At 39.4% G+C, this 26054-nt stretch overlaps 1 protein-coding gene across 1 annotated transcript in view; it reads right to left on the bottom strand.

The window, feature by feature from the left end:
* LOC122867363 (testican-2-like) overlaps nucleotides 1-26054 on the bottom strand; it is a 40349-nt gene that overhangs the window by 10220 nt on the left and 4075 nt on the right. Inside the window, exons 2-4 of the mRNA XM_044178064.1 lie at nucleotides 11532-11540; nucleotides 8572-8617; nucleotides 1584-1698 (exon numbers count right to left, since the gene is read on the bottom strand). Coding sequence (XP_044033999.1) covers nucleotides 1584-1698; nucleotides 8572-8617; nucleotides 11532-11540 — 170 coding nt within the window. The remainder of the gene's footprint in view (nucleotides 1-1583; nucleotides 1699-8571; nucleotides 8618-11531; nucleotides 11541-26054) is intronic.

The following is a 26054-nucleotide window of genomic DNA, read 5'->3' as shown; positions in this document are numbered from 1 at the left end:
TTTTGCAGTTCTTAACAGCAATCTGACTGGAGAGGAGATATCATAGCTGTCCGCAATTCCCCATATTTCAACTAGAAGGCTGATATGAATGTTTTTTCCTTGTCAGCTGCATGTATTTACAGTCCATACAATATGATATGAACACAACGTAAGCCTAGATTTGACCAAACCCTGCATTCAGGTTTGGTGAGATTGTAAATATACACACACACACACACACACACACACACACACACACACACACATATATTTATATACACACATGTATATACATATATACATATATATATACCCATATATACATATACACACATATATACATATATATACACATATATACACACACAGATATATATATATATATATATATATATATATATATATATATATATATATATATACACACACACATATTCACATATATAAACAAAGATCCAGTAATACACAGTATAGCTGAAGAAGCTGATCAAAGTCTCACCAGCCAGTTTCACGCTGTATGTTTTGCACAAACATAAGAATCTGATGCTATTTCACTTTCGGAGAGGAATATAAAATGCACTAAGCTGAGAAGACTTTGTCCACCTTTATTGATTCACTTCTGATTTGATGACATGTTAATTTTAGTCTGGCTTAACTACATAAATGTATGATTTCCCAAACTGATGATCCACGTAGTTTTAAGTAATTAAACTAAGTAATAGTGGCTTTATTATTTATTAAAACTGAGTCACGGGAGTTCATGTTACATCATGCATTAGATTAGATCATGATGAGTCATGTATTTGTTAAGCATTCGTTAATCATAAGATATGTACCCTTGACATTAAGTTTTACCCATTAAGCTGGCATATCTTTCTTCTCTGATAGGAGCACAACTCTTATCATTTTAAGTGTAGCCATGTATAAGGACAGTCTATGGATGCAAATAATGGCCATAAAGATTTGAATCTTACTAAATACTGACTAAATACCTCATTTTGAAGTTTAATCATGTTGAAATTTAAATAACACTGAAATATTTTATTTTGAACACCATCTATCTGGAGTACAACTATATTCAAATTGCTCAAAGTCAGTGAACTCAATTCAAGTCAAAAAATCTGGTTGCTCAAATTGGCCTGGTCAAATTCAGACACTAAAGTCAAAATATAAACTAAGCTAAATATTTCAGTGCTATAAATTCAGTGGCATTTAAATTTCAACATTAAGTATTCAGTAGTCATTAAACTTCAAAATTAGCTATTCAGTTGCTCATAAAATTCACATTTTTATGGCCATTATTTGCTTCCATAACTGTCTATGTTCACTTTTACCACCTTCCATCCACACAGTTAATTAGTCATTGCTCAGCATGAGTGTTCCAGCTGAAATTACATCATTCCTGATTCATGACACTCTCTGGCCCTATTACTGAGTTTAATCAATAGCTCTCCAACCAGACATCGAAAGGCATTTAACTGGCACACAGCTGTCAACGACTGTTGACACCAACGCCACATAAATGTCTGTCCTGACCACGCAGAAATCTTCTTAACAGTGGCAACATGACCTGCAAACACAAAACAGACCGGAACTACACCTACCTGTGCTCCAGTTTCTTGCGATTGACACACATGGCCCTCTGGTAGCCCTGAGCGACGCACACCTTATGGCGGCTGCACTTCACATTCTGGCACGGGTCCTTGGTGGTGTCCACGGCTGCAAACACAAAACAACAACATTGAGAATCCAGAGGTGTCAATCACAGCTGAGGTGTTTTGCTTTAATTCTCTATTTTTGTCACCTTCAGGAGAAAAATACAGAGCTTCCGGCTGTTTTTTTATTCATCTTTTGACAAGCAGCATGTGTTCAACAGATTGATAGCAAGTACCACAAAAAAACAGAGGAAAACAGCTTTTTTATGTGCTGCATAATCAAGTTCTGTATATTTACACCATTTAAAATTATCTCCCATTCTCACAAAACTATCTGTTACTCAGGCATATGCAATAAAAATCATGAAATATGTAATGAAAAATGTTCTAGCAGTGTGCACAAATGAGTCCATTGACTTTATAGTCAGCACTGCTGAAAACATGGACGCCTAGCTGTCATTAGTGAGGCAGCCCATCGTCAATAGTACTGCCTGCAGTCTCCAATGGCTGTCTCTGATTGCAAGAAACCTGACAGCACTGACTGAGCATCTCTTTCTCTCGGCTTGTCACATCTCACTTCCCCGATGTCAACTTATCACTGTCTCTCCCCATCTTGCCCTTTCTCTCTCTCTCACAAACACACTCGCTGCATCTTTGTCTTCCACATTCCCTTTCTTTCTTCCCTCCCTGCTTGCTGTCTCCCCCCCACCCCACCCAGCATCTCTCTCCATCTTTGGAGAGTTGAACTGTTCAATGCCAACCTCTTTTTTTTCCACTGATAGACTGAGATGGAAATAGCACCGTGTCCTCCACCTTCCTCAGCCTGTGGTCAATGCCATCCGAAGCTGGATGTCACACCGTCCCAGTTCATTTACCGCCTTGCTGGAGAGGCCGCGGAAAACTCACAGGCTCAGATAAATTTAAGAGTGAGTGGCAAGCGAGAGAAATTTAAGCTGTGAAATCCTGAGTCAGCTTTGAGCAGCTGCTTTGTAGTCAACACGGTCAACAGACGAGGTGGCTGCCAGCCAGATCCCTGCAAATCCAGAGACTAGGTGATACTCTGATGCTACAGCAGGGAGGTATGTGGGAATAGTGGACTTTTATGGAATCAGTGGATGACATGACAACTCTGAGGGAATACATAAATACTGGAGGCTGTGGGCCTGTGGTGGTTTTGTTCTATAAGACCAGGTATGAGACTAAGCTGGTGACTGGAGCTGAGCCAAAGTTCTGCATCACTTCCAAACTAGCTTGTGATCCACTAGCCTTTGTTCTACAATGCATATTTATTATGGAGGTTACATGTTTGTCATAGTCCCCATTCAAACAAGCTGCTGAGAAACCTAGCCCCCATTTGTGAGCTCAGCACTAAACAAACCTTAGGGGAAAAATGTAATTCTTGGATGGATTTTGCATTTTCGCAGTGTTTCCAACATCTACGTAAAAAGATCCGCAGTCCACAGCGGACTTACAAACATTTCACCAAAGAAGAAGAGCAGAGCAAGTCAGCTCCTGTGGTCTGGTGGAAAAATTGGATTTAAATGTTGGTTTTGCCTTGCGCAAACATCTTATTATTCCGGGCAGACAGAAGATGTCTGACCAACCAAGACCTTTGAAAATACAACCAGCAGCTGAGTAACAGGTTAAAAAAAACAACGTTTTTCCTCAGGTTTACATAGTGAATGCTATGTGACCGAATCACAGAGTAACGCACAGTGAGAGAGTGCTGAGGTCACAAATGGGGCTGGGTATCTCAAAACCTTGTTTACAGAATTCAGTCCAATTTGGTTACAAACCATATGGTACTACGCTACATCACTGCTGCACAGGGTGTGGAAAAAGCATGTTCTCACCACTAGTTGTTAGGGCAAGCAGGATTATTAGACTGGGTGCAGCTCTTAAACATTGCAAGATGTTTTAACATTTCTACAATTTTGTGTTTAAGTTCTGCACTTACATGAATACAAATTTGGCATGTTTATCACATGATTGTCTTGTCAGTTTGTGCAATTTGGTGCATATCTGGATATAGATGAGATACAGAGATATAGAGATACAGATTAAACATCTAAACATTTTTCAATTATTAAAATAACAAATTTAGAGGACTGTTCAGCCTTGGCTAGTTCATTCTAGTTGCATTAAGGTTTTGTTACATATTAGTTTGTCTAAAAGGCTGAAACATGATACTGGAGTTATTTGTTTACATTTAATAGCAAATACAGTAGTAGTTTCAATATGAGCAGAAAATCGCGGATTAATAGCAACAGCGGTTAATAAAACAGAATCTAACTCCAAAGTAGAGCAGGACTTAGTATAAATGTAAGCTAGCAGCTCCCGAAATGCTAGACCCACATCAAAGGCAAGAACTAGTAAATAGTCAAAAAGAAATTAGTATCAGTGAGATAGCACTGGTATTATTGTAATTGAAATGCAAATCTGTTTATCTAAATTCCAGTGGGGAAGAAACTCATAAAAATACAAGATGTAGCATTTAGGCTCAGCAGAGAAGCTCAAAGACAGATGGCTGGATTCTGGCAGTGCTGAATGAAATGTGAAAGTCGTTCCATAAAAAAAGATTTTGTGACAACTTGACTTTTATTCTCTTCATCTGTTCCAACAGGTATTCTGCTCTGTCATGATTTAACCCCAGCAGATGAACAATATCCAGGCCACACCGCTGATGATACATTTGTCTGCTATTTCGCTTTTGATTTAAGACATAAAACCTCCCAAAAATCAACCAAAACTGTCACCATACATATCATTTTGACTATTTTTTTTACAATAAAGAAAGTAAAGACATCTCATATTTCCAGTATGCCTCAATGCATCACATCAATTCTCTTTCACTCAGGTTTTCCTCAGGCTTTCTTCTGGTTTATCTTACAGAGACTGTCACAGTATATTTTGTTGAGTTGCTATCAGAGTATGATGTTTAACATTTCATTTCGTTAACAAAGGTTCCAGTGATGGACCATAAACTTTTATGGGAGCAGGGAACCAAACTCAGTGGGGTTTTTTAGTAGTGTAATATACCTTAAACTATTCCCACTTTCTTCTGTGCCATTTTATTATTTTTTGGCCACTGAGCAGTCGCTGTACCTGCTGTTCGCTCACACAGAAACCACAGCTATAGACTGTGCAGTGAACCGTGCACTACACAGACTGAATATATGAGGAAGAATCAAATAAAACTAGAAAGCACTCAGAGAGCACATACTGGTATCAAGGCTCTAGAGTCCTCTTTATGTGTTAGTTTAATAATAGAAAATGTGGATCTGGATCAAACATACTCACAGTGAGACAAAATCATACATTATATGATAGTGACCATGAGTTTTCTGAGAATATCTAATTCCTGTCCAGGAATATCATGGCTTTGCATAATGATGAATATAAATATGATATATATATATCATACATATATCAAACTTCATATATATATATATATGAAGTTTTGCAGGATCGTTGATACTATATGTGTACCTGTCATGCACGTGTTTTAAATGCACAATACATGCACTAGAGTTGTTGTGGTTTACGCGTACAAGAATTTGGCAACCAATTACAGACAAACTAGAATAGAAAAAGAAAAATAAACAACTTTTTTCCCCAATGAATGTCAATATTTAGCGAAGAGTGGATGAAATTTGTAGGAGGGGAGGTGGAAAATGGGTTTTGCAAAAACTTACAATAAAAGTGATTTTTTTGGCCACTTTGGGGCTGCAGAAAAAAACACTGACAAATTATCAGCTTTTAAGTTGATATGGCAAACTTAGCAAACAGTTGTTTATTTACACATCCAGCAGATACAGAGCAACACTAGCATTAACAATTATCATTCATTTGGAGTCGTGTTTCTGGTCACCTAGCAAATGTAAGTTTATAAGTCACTGTGCTTTTGGCCCAGCTGGGCCTGCTGGGCTGAAAATGGCACTGATGAGAGGGAACCAAAACAGTAAAGTTGAGGGCCGGAAAACCAAAACAATGAGCTGAAAAGCGCTAAAACGCTCTAGAGCTGTGAGGAACTGCAGAGTCAGGTGATAATTCTCTGTTTGTCATTACAAGCATCCCCTTTCACATTACACATGGTAATTTGACCCATTGCTAATATAAAAATGTCTATTATAGCAGCTTTAAAGTCAGCTGTGTCTTATACTGATAGATTCATCTTAAAGTAGGGAATCCAGGGAACAAAATAAATTTACCTCTACGCCTCACAGTTCAGGTGTTTTTAGTCAAAATATGGAGAATTTTATAAACAGCCACATGTTAGTGTTGTTGGGTGTGCATCTACAACAACTCACATGTAAATTGGTTCATGGCATAACCTTCCAGTGAATCTGATATTTTCATGCTAACTAACACACAACATTGCTTTACTGTATGTTCCCATAGAAACACAGCTAGGTGTTTTAAATATGATTTCAGATGGTGATGTGCAGCTCTCTCATTGCTCCCATGTTCGGTATTCATGAGCACCTTCAAGTCTGCCTCCAAACAATAGTTTAAAACCAAACACGTCCCTCACACAGTATACAACTCCTACATACTGAAATGAAAATCCAAACAAGATTTAATTTGCATTAAAGATCAAGTGTGTTTTCCACCTCGCCTGCTCTCCTTGTTGTTGTTAATATCGTGCTGCATTGAGAATTCAGCGCAGGGCCGGGACGTGTGAGAGCCATTATGGGTTTTAAATCCTCCTATAATCATGTCAACAAAGGCGATGGGACTCCACTGAGCCTATGTCCAATCTCTCTGAGATTATTATTATTATTACGCTGCAATCAAAAACACAACAGAACACAGCTGCTTTCTCATCCAACATCAGCTTTCTCCCTGCTGTCTGTGCTCACATCTAAGTTAGCCAGGATCCTCATCAAAGGCCTGCACCAACCATTTGTTTTACATTCAAATTGTAAGAGCGTGCATTTAATAAAGTACTTCAGTGGACAAAAAAGAAAATCTGCAAAAGTTTGGTTGGCAAGAAATAGAAGTGAAAACATTTAGCACTGATAAATATTAAATGCATCAGAGAGACGGGCTCATTTGACAGCTTTAAGTAAGTTAGTTTCAACTGGATTTGCAATTACTGTCATCTTAGAAGACTCTCTTATACCCTTCGATTTAATTGCTGGTCACTGTGTTAAAGCAGCCTGCAGCTTTTATTCATCTCCAATGGAACTATGAAATGATTTACTTATAATTAGAAAGGATGAAACACACAAGTTCACCTCTAAATCTTTTCATAACACAATATGTCTGAATAATTTCCTGAAGTTGTTGTACAAATGGAAGCATAATCACAGTCGCGTCTCTGGGCACAAAAGAAGTTTCATTTATCGTCTAAAACAAAGGATGTCAAGGTCAAATATGAGAGCCCCTCTATTAAGTCAGAGCAGCAGGCACCTTATTGTTTTGAAAAGGCCCTAAAACACAGAGCAGACTCTGCAGAGCTGAGCTGACGTCTCAATCAGCTCACTTATAAAAAGCACCAGAGGTGTCTGAAGTCTCCTTTTAGGTCTTTTGTTCTATCCAGGGCTTGCAGGTACACCTTGTCGGAGTTTCTGCTGTCTTGTTGAATTTGCAATGAAGAGGACCCTGATCAATTAAGTCTGCAGAATTAATCCCAGTGGGAGCTGGGATGGGGATGAAATCAATGGTATTCAAATGAACATCACCCACACTACAGCAAGCCAGGCGTTTTCTTGAGCCTACATTACTTATTCCCCCTGTTGTAAGAACAGATGACTGGGATAATGTCTGGAGCTGCTTCTTCTCACATCTTTCTCCTTTGATGCAAGTCTTCAAGGTCTTTTTTGTGAGGCAGTGTGGGTGTGGCATTTGACTAGTTCAGTTAAACGAGCGCTTCTGGCTCACAGCTGCATGTTAAGTTCACTGTGATTGCTCTGTTGAAACAAACACAGGTTCAGCTGAACTGCAGCCAAACCAGATGTACTATGGAAATACTTTAAAATCCACCAACGCAGGTGATTCATAGCAAAATGACATTTCAGTGGTCTACATTAATGCTGCATAATCTGGATTCTAATTTGTTTTATCAAGTATTTAAATTGAAAAGTGGTTTTAGTTTTTCAATTTCTGATTTCCTATTTTACCTATTAATTAATTTTTCTTGGAAAATAATGAAGAAAATACCTTTTAATCGAGAGAAATATGTTTTAACAATTATAGTCTGCTTGCATTTATGATTGTCAAATATCACTGATAACACAAATTAGTGCATTTTTCTATAATTTTTCATTTCTGTTGAATACAAAAAGACCAAATGACTGAAATAACACAGAACTGTTCACCATTTTCACGTGGTCTCCATTCCTCCTCCACAGATGATTTTCTAAAAGTGCGATTTTTTTTTTCAACAAGAAACAGACCCCATGGAGGTAAATGGAGCCAGGTGGGAGTTCTGAGTTGAGCCCTCAGCAACAAAGGCAATTATAGCAGGCTTTTCAAACTAATGGATCCGACTGAAGGCTCAGCCTCTCCTTTCCTGAATCACAACTGCGTTCTCACCCTCCACAAGCTCTGACACAGCGGACCAGCGCTCACCACATGCTGGATGACCTCAGACAACTGCTGCAATTAAGAGAAGGCAGCACTTCGATAATGTGCGCCACACTATTTCATTGTATAGAGCAGATATATAAAGGCGGGCAGCACTTAGCATTGATTATGCTGGTAGAATCTGAAATATAGCAGGTATTTTTTTCTTTATAGTAGAACTGGCCATTTAAGTAAAGCCATTTAAATATTGAAAGTCTTTGCAAACTGACTCTGCATATACAGTAGCATACACTCAGGCTATAAGTGGAAAACACACTAAGCTTCAAATGACACCACACAGCCATCCTCATATGTCCACAGAAAAATCTTTTCCTAATCAGCTAAAACCATTTTTTTTCTGACTTACTTTCATCAGAACCCATGTTCTCCTCCATGTTTTTGATGTAGTCATCCTGAGAAGAAAATATATTTGCATTAATGGAATTAATAATTCATGTTAGCCAACACAATGGAGGAAGTATGCTCTTGCACTCATGCTTCATGAAAATTCAGAAGAGCATAAATAATGAAGGAAGATAACAGACATGCAAAATGAAACAGAAACTTTGCTACACTTTGATATTAGCAATTCAGATATATTCAGCTCTTATGCTGAATAGATGGGTTTCAAGTAATAGCAAGTGAGCAAAAAGAAAATTATCATAACACACAAAACCAGGGTTAGGGTTAGGATTTTTTTCAATCTGAGGTTTAATTAAAATGTGTTAATTTCTGTGACCATTTTTATTCACCACATATTCTGTATGTTCAGTTGAATGATTTATATTTATTTCTGTCTTTAAGTTAAAAGCAATTAAAAAGTAGAAACAAAAATGTAACCAGGTGCTTACACAGCCACAAAATAATGAATCAATGTTAAAAAGAGATTATATTTCCCACTCAGGCATGTCATTCATCACTATCGCTGTAAAACTTTGCTCTTTTGCTGATGACATTCACTTACACTTTTCAAAAAGTAGTGAGATAATAAAATACACATCCAGTCAAATTCTGCCCTTCTTTGGTCAACTAAACTGATATATATATTTTTTTACTTATTTGTACCTGTTGTAGTTCTACTTTTTCCCTTAATGCTGCTGTGCCCTTTTCTAGCTTCATCTGCTCTGTTTTTTGTGTTGCTGTAACACATAATTTCCCCCCCTGGGGATCAATAAAGTGTTCTCTAATCTTTTCAGATTTAATGTGGAACAACACACTAAAAAGTAGTAGTCTTGTTTTGTCCACCTCCTACTTAAAACTAAAATTTGACTTTTCCTGTATTTTTCATAATAACTCAGGTATTCATTTCTTCTCTCCTGAGAATTAAAATAATTTTTAAAAAGTCTAAATTGTGCAGCTATAATTTTAACAAACCTTGGAAATGAGATCATATTACGCTTGAGGCCAGACCCTCATTATTGTTCCCCCCTCAAGGATTTACTGTATTCTGGAGGTGACTTTGCCTCTGAGGGTCCATAGACTCCTGAGGAGATCAGGCTGGATGACTCAGTGTATTCTTACAAACAACTCAAGAAAAGACATTTGTATCACAAGGCTTTTGTTAAATATCTTTGTAGTGTCGTAAGTTTTTTTTTCTTAGTTTATTTTATTTTATTTACCCATTTAAGCATTACATTTTTTATTACACATTTGTTTTATTGTAACACTGTCTATTGAAAACCATGTATTTTTTAGATAAACTCAAGATGGGAAATATGCTTATGCTGTAAACGGGGGAAACAGCTAACCTGGCTCTGTCCAAAGACAAATTATTGTTTTTAAACTGTATGGATTAAGCAAAAGACATATATGGTGTGAGTTTAAGAGGTGCTGGTATGCAGATTTTTTACCTTTGTACAGAGCCAGGCTAGCTGTTTTCCCCGTTTCTAGTCTTTATGCTAATGACTCTATGGCTCTAGTTTCATGTTTAGTGTACAGGCATGAGAGTGGTATTGATCATCTCATCTAATTCTCAGCAAGAAAGTCAACAAGCTTATTTCCAAGAATGTCAAACTATTCCTTTATGTGTTCCTTTATCATTTGAGAAAATTCTTCTATTCCTTAAGCAAAATAAACCATTTTAAAACCCACTGGATTATCAGATAAATGTATTGTCAGAATGCTGAAAACAGGGCAGTTTTTCTTGGCTCATGAAAAGTTGATGTTTTGGAGATACATGTTAGAACAATAATAATGTTGTTGACAAAACAATCTCAACTCAAGGTCCACTTGCTTGTTCTGGAGCTTTTGACTGTCTTAATCAGCAAATTGATTCATCAGAATCGTTGGAAAGTTTAAATATTTACAGTTCTGTGACAATTGAGCTGATTAGGACCATGTGATATGGCCAAAAGCTCCAGAACAAGCGAGTGAGTGGACCTTTAGTTGAGATTGTTTTGTCAACTGCTGTTTCCAAGGTCAAGAATGAACTATCCAACTAAACAAAAGAATAATGTTAACATCTTGACATGTACCTGTCTTTGCATCACTCTTATCAAACACTTTGAAGCTCTTATTTTGACAAGAGCTATATAAATCCCATAAATATTAGATTCTTTTTTATTATTATTGTGGTTGTTGTTGTAGATGTAGCCTCTAACATTAAGTAAATTGCACAATGCAAGACTCTGTGAGCTTAAAAGTATCTCATAAAAAGACTTGGACTATCTTAGCTCCTGCATAGTTCCAGAGGGAATATTTGCAAACTAACTCTGGTTTTCAGATTGTGTCCCTGGTGGCTTTGTGCTGGAATGATAATAAAAATTCAGCGTCCCCCCACTGTATCCATTCTGACCCATTTCTCTCTGTGTCAGGACAGAGAGGATCAACTATAAAGCGGTTACTACTCGGCACAAGGCCCAGAGAGGACCCTGAGGATCAGGTCTGTTCAGTTTGGCTCAGTCTTATTCTGCTCACGGGACACAAAGACTGAGCTCTCAAGTCAAGCTGAACAAGTACAGCCGAAGGCATCTTAAATACTGTGCACAGGGTGAGGAGCTAAAGGGATAGTTTTTGTGTATATACTTGTTTTTACTGGAGTGAGTTCCATTTATGAACCATACCACACATTCTTATATTATTAGTGATACTTCTACTTGTTTTCTAGGAAGCAGTAGTTTGCATTTGACTTGATGTTATTTACATTTACATGTTATTGTTTCTAATGTCCTTTGTTTTTCACCTCTGAGTTGTGGACACATTTCTAGACAGTGACGTTGTATTATACGTATTTAGCGTACGTACTCATAAGCCAAGTGACACCTACAGCCTAAAAGAGACGTCAAAAGAAAGACAGACATCATACAGATTTAAAAAAGAGACACTAACCTCAACTTCCTGTAGCAATGACAAGCAGCAGTGGGGGAGAAAGAAAGAGAGAGCCATTGTTAGAGATAAAAAAAACACTTTACAGTTTTCATTTTGCTTCCATTCAGCATGCAAACAGTGGGTTGGTTTATTACAGTTATGGCAGCAGTTAAACTGTCAGCCCTTAATGCACGCTGATTGCAAATACATGCCTTAGTCTCGCTCCTCTCGGGGGAAAACATAAGACATTCACAGAGGATTATGAGCGCCTATTAACCGAGGATGATCCGCTGCCACTTCCATGAGCTGGCAGGGGTCCCGATCACTAAGGGCTCATTCTCTGGCTGTGTTTACAAGCAACTGCCAAATGCCAGCCACCTGCCAGCTCAGAAGTTGTGGATAAGCCATGACATACTGCATCGGCCTTGGAAAAATACAGGCAAATTGGTGGAAATCTTCAAAGTCAACAGGCAGATGTGATTTAGATGTTTTTTATAGTTGCAGCAGACACATAGAGCACATTTACCATGCATACCATTGACAACACAGACAGATATAGCTCCTGTAAAGTACAACCTTGAGTTAACAGGGGAGTGACTGCTTTCCTTTCATTCCATTTCACCGTCTTGGCTTCTGTCCAAGGGCATTACACATCAATACCCACCACAGCCTCTCTCTGTGTGTTTCATCATTCAATGCTCCGGTGTGTTTGAGAGAAATATAGCACTGCATGTTTTATTTCAGTAACTCAACCCAGTAAATAAACCTAATTCTTATACACACACATGCAGCCATATCTGTCTACTTAATATATCACTATAAACAATTTACAGGCCACACAAGGACAAGCCAAAAAGCCAGCGAAGGCTTTAAAAGGCTAAAGCAAGAATTCATCACCGAGCTGCAGCAGGACTCTAGATTCCACCTCAGAGACTGTTTCTTAGAGGTAAATATTTTCTTTATAGCAGTGAAAATGTTCAGGGCTACATATATGAGAGGCAGTATCACATTCAAAATTGGCTGGATTTCTTTTATGTGATAGGTCATATGAGAAGAAGAAAAAAAAGACTTTCAATATGTCATATAAAATGTAAACACCACCACTGCCAAATAAAATGACTTCTTTTCAGATCTGCATCTTTACATGGCATTTTAAAGGTTATAGCTGTAACACTGAACTTTCAGGGTGACACCGCAGTATAAAGAAAAATAATTACTAAGCCCTTAAATCATCCGCAGAATCTGCTTTTGCAAATACTGGGAAAAAAATGTGGAGTATCATAAAATCCCACAAAACGACCGCCCTTGTCATCAAAGATATGTGTGTAGCATGTCACACGTCAGATGTAACGATTGCTTAATTAATTATTCGCAGTGCTTCTGCAATTACCCAGCTCACAGTGCTGCCGATGGGGGCCTTACAGCGTGTCCTAAAGGCTGGAGTGCTTATCTTCTCCCAGCAGCAGTGTGACAGCAAGGACACCAGGCTGAGGCTGCATTTAGTCCTTCACCAAGGTTGAGAGCTAATGCTGTCCCACTGAATCCCAGCCAGGCTGCTGCTACAGTTCACAGCAAGCCCAGACAAGAGGGAGGGAGGAGGGGAAAGATCAGGGAGCAAGGGGGTATGATATTCATGGTGGAGGTCCCCTGAGTTATGTGATTCATATCACACACACCACCTCTTCTGCCATTTGTCAACAAGGCTGTAATGCAGCTGGTGTAAAACAGAGCCCGGAGGCTAATGGAGCTTGACTATCCAGATGCTACGACTGCTCCTCCTGGACCGCTCGCTGGTATTAGGCTGACAGCATTTGGCCGCAAGCCTGACTGCACTCCTCAGAGTTAACATCTATCTCACCTCGACCAAGCCCTGTCTGCTGGTGACATAAATACCACCGATAACCCTGTACCACCCAACCCCAACGTCACCCACTGCAACACACATGCACACACCCATTTTGAGCCAAAACACCAAAATGTTCATACACATCCCAGTTCTGCGTGACCACAGGGGTAAGCTGCACTTTTGATTCACTGCATGTCTGTTTCCTACTCAGGAAATTTGCCAAAAACACTGGATCGGATACCAGAACAAAATATTAAAAACAATAAAAACAAACATTAAGGACTTCAAGGTGGCCTAGTGGTCTAAGCAACCCTATCGTCAGACAAGAACCTCGAGAGGACAATTCTGCAAAACCCTGGATTACACTTTTGAAATAAAATAAAATTTGAGCCTTCTACAATATCTGTGTATGGCATCTAAGGTTAGGGAAATATTCTGGTCATGGCAAATAAACCATGGTTAAGGTATGGTCTGGGTTAGGCAACTAAAACACGTTGTTAAGGTTAGGGAAAGATTGTGGTGAAGGTTAATACAAATACAAACATTTATTGAAAGTCTGTAATGGGACGCAAATTCCGGCTTCCTGAATGAACGTCAGTCGTGTTACACATTCATCCACCACCCCAACCTCCACTACCTCACTTTTTGCCTCGCCACATAAATGACACATTATTATGCATTTGCACTGGATCATATAATATAGACACATTTCCTAGGGATACTGAGCTGGGTCTAAGATGTGTATCACATAACTGCAGTGTCCCTGGTTAAAATCTAGCTGGGAACCTTTGTTGCCTCTTTTTCTCCACACATTTCTTATCTGCCTGTTTACTGTATGCTAGAAATGCTAGAAATTGAGCACAAAATGTTACAGTTACAGTGATATGAACTGTTGAACAAATATGTCATGAAATGTTATGTAAATGTATAGCCACACATAGATGACATGATATCAAGAGCAGCCATTCAAGTGAGAGCACCTGGATGCCGTCATCATGTTGGCTGCGTGGACATTTTTTTAAACTAAAAAAGGAAAACAGCAGTCTTCAAATGTGTGCAATATGAGCATTTTCATGGACAGAATCAGTGTTGGAAGCTTCAACAAAAACCACAAACCTGATAACACTTGCAGAGGCATCATGAAAATTGTACAAGCAACAAGTGCAGAGAAGAAAAGATTTCAGCAAACAAAGATTTTTGAAAGGTGTTAAGTGTGAGAAACTCCCTCCAGACAGCAACAGAGCAAAGCTAATAGGCTGAGAAAATCATGGGATTTATTTTGATGGATGACCAATCGTTTTCTGCATTTGAACAGAGATGTTGTTTGGACCAAGTCTGAGTCAAGTCTCAAGTCTTCAGAGGGCAAATCCAAAACCACATCTCACGTCTCAAAGACTTGACCTATCAATGCTTGGTATGAAAATTACTATAGCACAATGGCCAAAATCCCACCATATACTTCTTTTTTAATGGAAACAGGGCATAAAAGTCCAGTTGCAAATAATTAATCAAAGCATCAGTATGTGTTAAATAAATCAAGAGATTCAAGAGAACACTTGAACAGACACAAGGGTGCAGGTGTGCAAAAAGTCCCATGATGAGTTTTGTGTCTGTTTAGAATATTGTAGTGTTTCTGTACATCAGTGCTCCTGGTTTTGAGCTTAACACATCTCTGTTTGGTCACATTAAGATAAGTCCTGATCCTGACTATGCTACATAGTTACATTGCTGCCAAACCAACATTTCTTCTGAATTGCTGGTTTCACACCTGTCCAAGCAACTTAGAAAATTTCTTGGAAAAGGTTTTGGTGAAGAGTTTTACAGCTGATGTACAATACAAACTGAGTAGTAACCTAAAAATGGAGGGAGTATCCATCACCAAAGAGATGATTTAAAAAAGAAAAACCCAAGTGGAAATGTCGAAGAGAAGCTTGTGAGCTCAGAGTGTTTGAGCTGAGAGCTGCCGGAGCACAACCTCACTTCAGCTTGCCGGAGAAATGCTCACAGAGTAAAAGAAATGTCACAGCGAAAATCTGCATCTCCTCACTCTGCTGCAATGATCCATCACGTGCATGCAGCTCGCTCGCTCCATCACTGCAGCTCATCTATCCCTGTAATGTGACAGGATCTGTACAGTCTGGCTCCTAAAGAACACTTACACGCACAAACTCAATCCTAAACTTCAACACACACACACACACACACCTTCAACACTTTGCTGTAGATAATATCCTGGAAATGGGGAAAACATTTGAAATCAACACAACCCACACAACCATATGCACACACAAATATTATATATCAGATAAAGATCAGAGTCATCTCATAACAGCTTAAAGGAATAGTTCGGCATTTTGGGAAATACACTTATTTGCTTTTGGAAAGTTAGATGATTAGATTGATATCACTCTCATGGCTGTACAGTAAATATGTAGCTACCACCAGCAGATGGTTAGCTTAGCTTAGCACAAAGACTGGAAACAGGGGGAAACATCCAAAGCTCTATCTTTGGCTCTATCCAAAAGTAAATTTAACATGTTTATTAGTGAGCTTTAGAGGTGCTGGCAGCCAGGTTAGCTGTTTTCCCCCGTTTCCAGTCTGTATGCTAAATTAAGCTAACTGCCTGCCGGCTTTAGCCTCATACTGTATTAGCTTACAGATATGAGAGTGGTATCAATCTAATCTCATCTAATTCGCTGCAAGAAAGAGAATAAGCCTATTTCCCAAAATGTCGACCTATTCCTCTTTAAAACATGTCAACAGATTTCAATAAAATTTGGTGGATAGTTAGGTCACTGGACAAACACCTGATTAATTTTTTTTTTTTTTGGTGTGGATTCAGATCCAATAGCACCAGCATTTGACATAATGTGCCTTAACTCTTGAACCAATGCAACCAAATTTAGATGACAAGTGCACATACCCACTCCATGAGATCTTGCAAAATTGGATGACATTTGGCTTTTAGGTGACACTACAGCAACATGATCGATTCAAATTGCCATACCCAGTGATCATATACAAAGCCCTAATATTCTAGCAGCAAAGAATAGCAAAGTGTTGGTACCGTCTTCAAAAACCCAGATTGCTTGGGCTCACCTGGTAGAGCGCAGCGGTCTGGGTTCGAGTCCGGCCCGCGGCCCTTTGCTGCATGTCATCCTCTCTCTCTCTCTCTCTCTCTCTCTCTATCTATCTATCTCTCCCCCACATTTCCTGTCTCTCTTGAGCTGTTCCTATCAAATAAAGGCAAAAAGCCTAAAAAATAATCTTAAAAAAAACAAAAACATATTGCTGAACTGAAGCTTACAGAGACACACACATTTCAAGATTTTTAGTTCAGAAGCTCTGCTTTTCAGATGAAAGCCTTCTCTCTCAGGGCAATAACTGCGTGCATTATCCTCCGCAATATTCCTTATTGATATTCTGAAGATGATATTTGCAGTGAAGACGTCACTTAAGCAGCAGGACATTTTAGAGTTAGAGGTAAAATGATGATCTGGACATTTTGCATTTCCACCAGTTGTCATTTATCCAACTTCATGAACTTCATTTACTCTGGCAGTGACTGGATAAACACAGGCTGATGGATGGACTGGTGATCCGGGTCATGTCTGTAATGAACGGAGACCTGCAAGAGGCTTTCCTCAGCTGATTGCTCCGCTCTGGGCCGGGGCCGTGTCATCCTATCAAATCACTGAGGTGTGTCTGCCTCCCTGACTGGCAGGACATTGTGAGCTCATCATTTCCCCCGCCCATCATTTGCACAGCAATGTGCTTTGCCTGATTAATGTAGCCGAATTAGCCACGTCTCCCTGCCTATTTTAAATCGCTGCAAAAGGACACACAGGCGGAGGCTGTCGTGAATCTACATTCCACCCTCCGTGTCTCTGTAGTTACCAGGGAGCAGCGGGAGTGCATCTCGCCTTTGCCGTGTCATTATGGCGCCCCGATTCAGTATGCTGGGGCCTGAGTGGTGGAGGTAATGTCTCACTCTGTTTGTACCCCGCCGTCTTTGAAAACGCCAGAGAAATGGAAGACACTAATGGTGCAGACAAACCACAGATTGAACCACTTAGAAATGCATTAGAGTATTCCAAAATGATTCTGTGTGTCTTTTGGCCTCAACCCACTGGCTTTAGAGTGGCAAACCATTGCATTTTCACTTGAACATGAGGCAGGAATCACACAGAAATAGCTACGGACATCCTATAATTCTACATACCAACTCATGTGGTTCCTATGCCTGTATAAAAAAACCAATTCCTTGGTTTACTCTTATTGAACTGTGACAGGTGTAAGATTTCTCCTCCATATTCGTTCTGACAGACGCTGACATGATCAACGATTGTATTATAGACTGTTTAAGGTGATTACATGCCGTGTATATGAAAAAAGCATGAGATTTTTCATCACAGTCTATAGATAAAATAAGAAACCCACAGAGAAAAATGGAGGTGTCTCGATTGCAACAAAACACCAGAGCATTATGGGATTAAGTCGCAGCCCAGCAACACAGAGCTGGATCAAATTGATCATCTGAGCAGGAGTGCTCGGGGGCCTGCGGGCGAAGGACACATGTTGTTTCACAAGGTAAGACGCCTGCCTGCAATGCAGTACAGCACGGAGCACAATCTGCAGCCATCTCTGCACACTGAAGGACACGTCTCTCTGCCCGAGCCACGAAGTAGCCAACTGTCAAGCGTGCATCCATCTGAAACATTTGCACTGCGCTGAAATGCATAAATAATCAGACTGACTGGGGAGTTTGGCTCTTGCCTAAGAATGCAGGTGATTAACTAACTGGCAATGACACTTTCTAGCAAGTCACAGGCGGGTTTTTGTGTAGTTAACATAAAAGAGGCTATGTTCAACATGAAACAAAAATCTGAAAACATTAAGACCTTATGATGAGTGGCTTTTCTACTGAGCTGCTGCCTTTGGCTAATAAGATCACATTTCAGGAAGTTGCATCACAGAAATGAACCTTTTCCATTCTCAGGAGCCCTTTACCCGTGGTCTCCAAATCACTGATGAAGTAACACATCAAACAATGGCCAGGCTCACTTTGCTGTAGCAAAGCTGTACCATAGTTGAATCGAGGCATTGCATGCTCTGAGAGATGCAGTAATTGGAGAGGAGTAGGACGCCGCGGATGCAGAAAAATGGATTCTATTGGACCCCGCTGCTGAGCCAAGCAGAACCCTGGAACCGCGGAGTCTCTGCAGCATCTTATCGCTCCACCCCCACCCCCACCCCCATTTGCAAAACAAAGAAGCAGAGAGAGAAGAGGCGAGCCTTCAGGTTGAGCTCCACACAGATGCCCCAGGGAGCTCGCAGCTTATGCAGGGCCGTCTTTACTGTGCTGAGCCACGCTGCTTCTGCATATAATAGTAGCAGGAAAAACCCCATAATGAGACAAGCTGAAGCATGTGGCTCCAGATGAAAAAAACCTGATGCCAGTGTGCTATTTTCACTTTGTAGTAGCTAGACTCATCAGTATTGATCTGCAAACACAAAAAGTTATCAGCATACAGAAATAGATGAATGAGCTTAAATATTGTTTGGTGTTGGCATACTTACCTAACGCAGGAAACTTAAATCAATACTGAATGTGTTGGAGGCTAAGAAAATTTATTCCACTCCAATAGACTAACAAACTCACTTTGGTGCCGTGGAGAAAAAACAAGCTTTGCAGGTTTTACTACTTAAAATACAAGTTATCTTCATGAATTGGTTATTACAGAGTTGTGATTGATTTGGAAATTTTCAGGGACTAAACAGACATTTTGAGAGCAGATTCAAGTCTGCTTCTTTTTTTGAATCTTAGTTTAATGTATGGAAAACTGTGTTAAAACAGCAAGAAAGAAAAATCCTAACACATACATAAGTAAAGCATTGTGAGGTCATTGTACATACTTGTTTTTTATATACCTAGTTAGTGGCTATTATAAGACATTTTTGTATCTAATATAATTTTTAGCAATAGTCTTAGTAGTAGTGGTAGATCCCAAAAAAACTGAACACATAATGAGGTGGACTATTCTATCACCTGGACAAATACATAATTTCTTTACATCATGTTTTCAGTGTTGGTGTCACTGTTAGCTTGGTTGAAATACTTTCTTTAGTACATGGTGTATTAAACCACTTTTTATCTGATTGTCTACTTGCTGCTGTTTCATACACGGTTATGTTAAGTATAGTCGAGGGAGGTGAGTGAGTAATGTTGCCCTCTCTTTAAAAATTAGTCAGAATGGTTTGTTTTGCCCACGTCATTTTTCAAGACAAACAAAACAATGTGTCACTTTAATGGTCGTTATTTCTGTAAATCGTCACCTACCTCCACAGCTGTGACCATCTCATCCACGTTTGTGGGTAATTTTTCTGTTGATATTTTTCATGGATGTAGCTAGGTGGCTAGCTAGCTATGCAGGATGATAACGTCCACTTTCTTAATCCCGCCTACAAAGATCTGATTGGTAAATTGTTTTTCCAACCAGCGGTCAGTGGGCAAAACACCAAACCTGTTTAAATCACTGAACAAATCAAAGATTTGGGTGGGGATTCAGAGGTCTGGAACAAGGCTCAAACACACTGTTCTGCTGCCGTAAAATTCTCTGTAGCGCACTAAATGTGTATTAATCTGCCGCTGAAATTAGTCCCCAAGAAATGTTATACTTACTCCTGTTTGAGTAACATGTGCTATAAACTACAGTGCCCAGCTATTTTAGGAAATTACTGAGCCTTTTTAAAAGATGAAACTATATATTTTTGACTTGTTTTTAAAGATTTATGTCTTCAGTAGAAACCAGTGGGTTTGGGGCTGAGTGCGACAGACAGGGTTGGAAGGTCAGAAGAATTGAGAGGCGGACTAACACATGTTGGTTTTGGTATTTTCTTGGCATTTGTTGACAATAAGAAAAATACAAAATAACGCCAGTCTTTTCCTTTAACTGGACTGATCTGCAGTAGCCAAAAACCTGTGTAAAGACTTTTGTTGAACTGAGCAGCTGTGTAACCATTTGAGTGTTCTGTAGTGCACTGTCAGCATGTGTGTTCAGCAAATCTCCAAAAATTATGATTACAATATCATTTTACCACCATCTATCTGTGCCTGCGATTATTATTGTATTTGCTGTTTCCAAAATTTTAACAGCTAAGCCTGCTGTTTAAATTAATTAGACTCCAATGACAAGTCCATTGAAGCTACAGAGCTCTTTTACAACTATCAGACACATGAGTTTAGAAATCAGTAGCATGGTTAAGAGAATATAATGATGATAACCATCCCAGTTGAAATGCTGCAGGGATCTGCATGAGACAGCTCACAGGGGTAGCTAAGTTAAATATGCTAGCTGCCTGATTACATTTAATTCCCCTCGTCTGCCATGGCAATGAGAACAAATTGGGTTGTTGTGGCTGCTGATAATGCTAATCTCCCGCAGTAGCAGCGGGATATTACAGTAAAACAGGGAGCCACATTGAGATGTCACGTTATGGCTTTAGGAAGGACTACATCACACATAAATGAGATTCTGTCGGATTCTTTCAACTGAGAAAAAAGCTATTGGAGCTTTAGCTCTGCACCCTATCCCTGCTATATGATTTGCTTGATTAAGGTCATTTCAATATGACTTTGTAGTGTGCATCCATTACCCGGCCAACTCCACAAATTAACAGTCACAAAAACACATATATCCACCACATGCCACACATACTAAATACAGCTTGTTCACAGAGAGGATCCCAGCCCCCGCAAGCATGTCCTTGACACCTCCCTCTTGCTCTTACAGTTAATACAGAAAGGAGGCTCAGCTCTCCCTGCTCCTCCATATGTAGCTCTGGGACAGTCAAGCCAAAGACGAACAAGGACCTGTCTTGTCCAACGTTAAAATCAAACATACAGAAGACAGTAAAAGAGGCTGATTCTCCCCAGGCAAGAGCATGTCCTCAAAGTTTTTGTAGCAGCCTGGCCTAATTGTACAGTACTTGCCCTACTGTTTCACCAGTGACTGATTTGTAGCCTAAAGCAAAGAATCTATCAATGCCAGGTTGAACCTGAGCACCTAGCATTATTACACCTATTGTAACTGAACATAAGCGATATGGCTGTGTTTGCTCAGACCATGATTTTAGTGCAGCTCAGTCCTAGACAACTCATAACAATAATGGTGGCCCCAAACACACATCTATCAAAAACACCTGAGGCAGAGCTGAATATATTCAGTACAGCACTTTTCTGCAGCCTAAATATATTTCCACCTGGATAATATATGCACAGCTATGTTTGCAGGGTTTTTTTTCAGGTTTAATAATTTCCACTCAAATAACAGGTCCCATGACTACACCCTTGTGTGATTTGAGCAGGTGAAGCCTATTGTATATGTTTACCCAGTGACGTGTAAACTGAGGTTTCTGCCTCGTGTCTGTGAGCTATAACAATAAAGGTCATTGCAGATAAACAGATAAGGTCATTGTTGTCAAGTGGCAGCTGAATTACCATTTAACAATAAATACAGGTGGATTTCTTATCATCAAGTTCCTTATGTCTGTAATAATATATTTTATCTTGCCAACCTATAAAAAACATTTCTAAGGAAAGAGCCTCAGCCAGTGAATCTAAATCATACCAGGAATGTGAAGAAGGGTCAATTATCTCTTCCCAAACCCAGAATTATCTGAATCACATCAAACATATCTCAAATACAAGTAGCTTTAAATTGCGAGTGAAATACACTTCAGAAAATATACACAATCTGACTTAGTGCCAAGATGGTTCAGTTATCTCTCTCCAGGCCTATAAATAGGTTGAGTTTTATAAATATGAACATTCAACTTTGTTATTGTGATTTTGGGCCAACCTTTTATTTTAATAAAATTTTTACTTTTGCTGCATTTTATATTCCTCTTTTTGCTTTTTAGCCATGCAAGCAGCATGGCTCCACAGATGGTATTGTTGGTCAGTTAGTTGGTTGGTCCACCACTTAGGTCCAGACTAAAATATCTCAACAGCTAAATTACCATTCAATTTTGTACAGATATTCATGGTCTGCTAACTTTGATAATCTCATGTTTTTCCTGTAGTGCCACATTGATGTCAAAATTTGTGTTTTTTAGTGAAATGTCTCAACAACTGTTGGAGGGGTTTCCATGACTACACACATTCACACCATCAGGTCAATATTTTAATTTGTCCAATACTTTGGTTTATGACCAAATACTTGCAAAACTATATGACAAACTATACAACAGCAGCCTCAGCTGTACTTTACTGTTTTTAGTGCTAATTAGCAAATGTTAGCATGCAAAGATGCTTAACTAAGATGAAAAACATGGTAAACATTATACCTGCTAAACAACATGTTAACATTGTCATTGTGAGCATGTTAGCATGCTGATGTTGAGCATTTAGCTCAAAGCACTGCTGTGTCTGAGTACCGCTAGCATGGCTGTAGACTCTTGGTATTGTTTTTTAGTTCTTTTACTTTTATGCAATTATTTGCAACTGGTAATGTCTAGATGTTTTGTTTCTTGTCTTCACGGACCCCAGGAAGTGTAACAACCACACAGACAGAAGAAAAACGGGATCCTGTAAACAATAAAAACCCAATGTTCCAGCCCAATCAGTTTCTATTATCAACTCATAAGCGATGACATGTTTGTTTGTTAAAAAATTTGATCATTGATTGAGTGTTGGGTGTGCCACCATGCCAGCCATGAATGAAGACAGACACACAAGCAGAGTGGCAGCATTTATCGCTCTGCCTGCAGCAAGGCATAGAGGAGCCTCACCAGTATAGAGACAACTCTCAGGCAGATCCCACTATAAATAATGCATGAACAATAGAGCCAGAAGAAGAACCTTGGAACAGCTAATTATTCAGCCAGACATTTCAGCAACTCACAGAGAAGTTAACGGCTAAAAAAGATGGAATTCAGGCCGTCATTGCTACTGGTGTGTGTTAATACACTGATGTAGTAGGTGCAGCCAGGCTCCATTATAAAACACATTAATCTACATGTACTCCTATCACAACAAGTAGCTTCCTCGTACTCTGTCATAGAAAAAGGAAAGGGATTTTGTATATTTGGACAAGCTGTGGAACATGGCTTTGCTTATGAAAACCCTTCCTGCTGTTCAAGACTCTCAGTGTTTCTTTTTTTTTTTGCAAAGCATAAATTGCTTTCCGGCGAGTGGCGCTTTTCCACAGGAGCCACAACACAAAACAGTCTCTCCACTCAATTAGGAGTCACCCACGCTTGTGTTGGGAGGCCAACAGGATCTCCTTTCTTCTCTGTTTCCAAAAAACACTCAATGCACTCCCCCCCCCAACATTCACCTCCAGTAAAAGACATGCATGGTAATGACAAGAGGAAAAGAAAGCTTCTTTTTCCACTACTTCTGCCATCTTGATCTCATTAGTGGGCAATGAGAACATTTCCACAGATAGTTGATTTGATGGTGTGATTTTCAGATTCACACAGCAGAGGAAATACAGATAACTATTTGCTCATTTAACTATTATGGTTTCTCTCGTCTTCATTTTCAACCCCCGCACGTCATTCACGTTTAACTGAAAATAGGCCTCATTATCACATTTTCTACAATTGCATAGTCTTGCTCTAATTTTTCTAATTTTTCATATCCATGATTACAGTGGCTGATAGTGCTGGAGCATAAATCCTGTGGGAGGCTAATAGCTGAGGTTGATGACAGGAGCAGAAAAACCCACAGCTGGCAGCGTGTCTTTGAGCTAAGTAAAGCAGCTCAGTGTCACTTAGGCTGCAACAGCATTATGTTCAGCTGAAAAACAGAATGAACCCTGGTCTTGCATTTATCTAGGAGCTCTCACAGAGGAGCTGTGTTGATGGTGATCAGTAACCGGGCCATCGGCCTCATCTCATTTACAGCAGAACGAACAAATAGTGACTCTGATCCATAGTTGGAGGATGCATAGTTTCATGGGCATTTTCCAAATTTTTTTGACATTATATAATTGAAACAAGACTCTAAAACCACGCTAGCAGTTCTGTGAGGCTGTACTTATGCACAGCAGTGCTTTGAGCTAAATGCTAGCGCCAGCATGCTAACCATGGCAAATGTCTCGACAACTATGGGATGGATTGCCATGACACATATAGACATTCATGTCCCTGGATGAATTGTAGTAACTTTTGATGACCCCTTAACTTTTTTATCTAGCACCATCATCAGGACAAAAAATACTTTGGTTTATGACGAAATACCTTCAAAACTAATGACATTCCCACTTGGCTCGGTTGTACTTTGTATTTAGTGCTGACTAACGAATGTTAGCATGCTAACACACTAAACTAAGATAGTAAACACTGTCTGCTCAACATTTTAACATTGTCATTCTTTTTTGTTTTTCCATTGGCATAAGTTGTGGATAGTACCTTGTACCTGGTACTTTTTTTGGTATCTTTATCAAATGATGAAGCGCAGACATTCCTCTGTTCGGTTGCCGATTAAAGCATCCAGCATTTGTGTGTTTGTGTCACATTGAAGATGATGTCACAGCAGTTTCATGCAGCATAGCTATGACGATCAGCTACGAATCCTGCCTACATTGAAGAGGTACTATCTGCAGTGGAAAACAAGATCGAGAAAAGTACCTGGTACCAAAAGTGAGTCAATTCGAGTCAAGCCGTACCATGCAGTGGAAATGAGGCTTTAGTCTTGTTTTTACATTTTATAATTAAAACAATCAATAGATGAATCAATAATGAAAATAATCATTAGTTGCAGCCCAGAAGCTCATACATGTACAATGTATAAAACAGTACAGTTATTTTCTTTTTCTTCACATATTCCTTCATGAATAATGAGAGTAGATTTAGGCACACTGAGAAGCTTGGGTAAAATTTAAGGAACCAGTCATTGTAATCTAATTATTACATTTATCACAGTCCTAAATAATATTTATTTGTAAGAACCAATAAGGCTAATGATAACTCGTATTTTTGCCTCACTCTAATCTTGCTAATCTTACCAACCAAAGGAGCCATTTACACGAAAAAGATGTAGCAATTTTCCCTCATTAAAAATGTAGTTGGCAGTAGAGCAGGTGCAAACCTTAAACAGCCCTCTGTGGTTGGCTGAAAGGGTGCACAGCTCCTTAATGAGTTCCCTCTTTGCACTGCTCAGAGAGATGGGAGAATCTGGCTGTGAATGAACAGCACAGTATTGTTCACATGAGTGTTGGCCTGAGCCGCAACTGAGCAGATCCACCCAAATGCACCAGAATGCAAAGTGGAGCTTGTGTGGGACAAAAAATAATACATCATGTAGTCAAAGAAGTTTGATGAGCCGATTCAGGAAGATGCAATTAGCTAATTACAGCCAAGCGTCATTTGTGGACATTTGTAACCTGTTGGCTTGCTTCGTGTGGGTGAATTCTATGCAAATGTGAATGCGAGGGAATCTACATGGGGAGATTTGATGTCTTGACATTTGCAGTGTGTCATAATTACAGCTTCAACATTGATGCCAGTCATAACGGAGCTTGTGTAACACGCTGTAACCTGCTGTGGATTATCCTGACACCTCCTGCCTCTGCAGCTGTTGGTCTTATTGTTCTTCCTTTCAGCATTTCCTCATTATGTCTCCATGCTGGATAATCATATGTACACCGGTCAATATCAATCAAACCGCCATCACTGTTTTTTAAAGCTCA

This window comes from Siniperca chuatsi, linkage group LG20 (genome assembly GCF_020085105.1).
Source record: "Siniperca chuatsi isolate FFG_IHB_CAS linkage group LG20, ASM2008510v1, whole genome shotgun sequence".
Taxonomy (NCBI): Eukaryota; Metazoa; Chordata; class Actinopteri; order Centrarchiformes; family Sinipercidae; genus Siniperca; species Siniperca chuatsi.
Note: the sequence above shows the minus strand (reverse complement) of the source record. Positions and strands in the feature narration are given on the sequence as shown.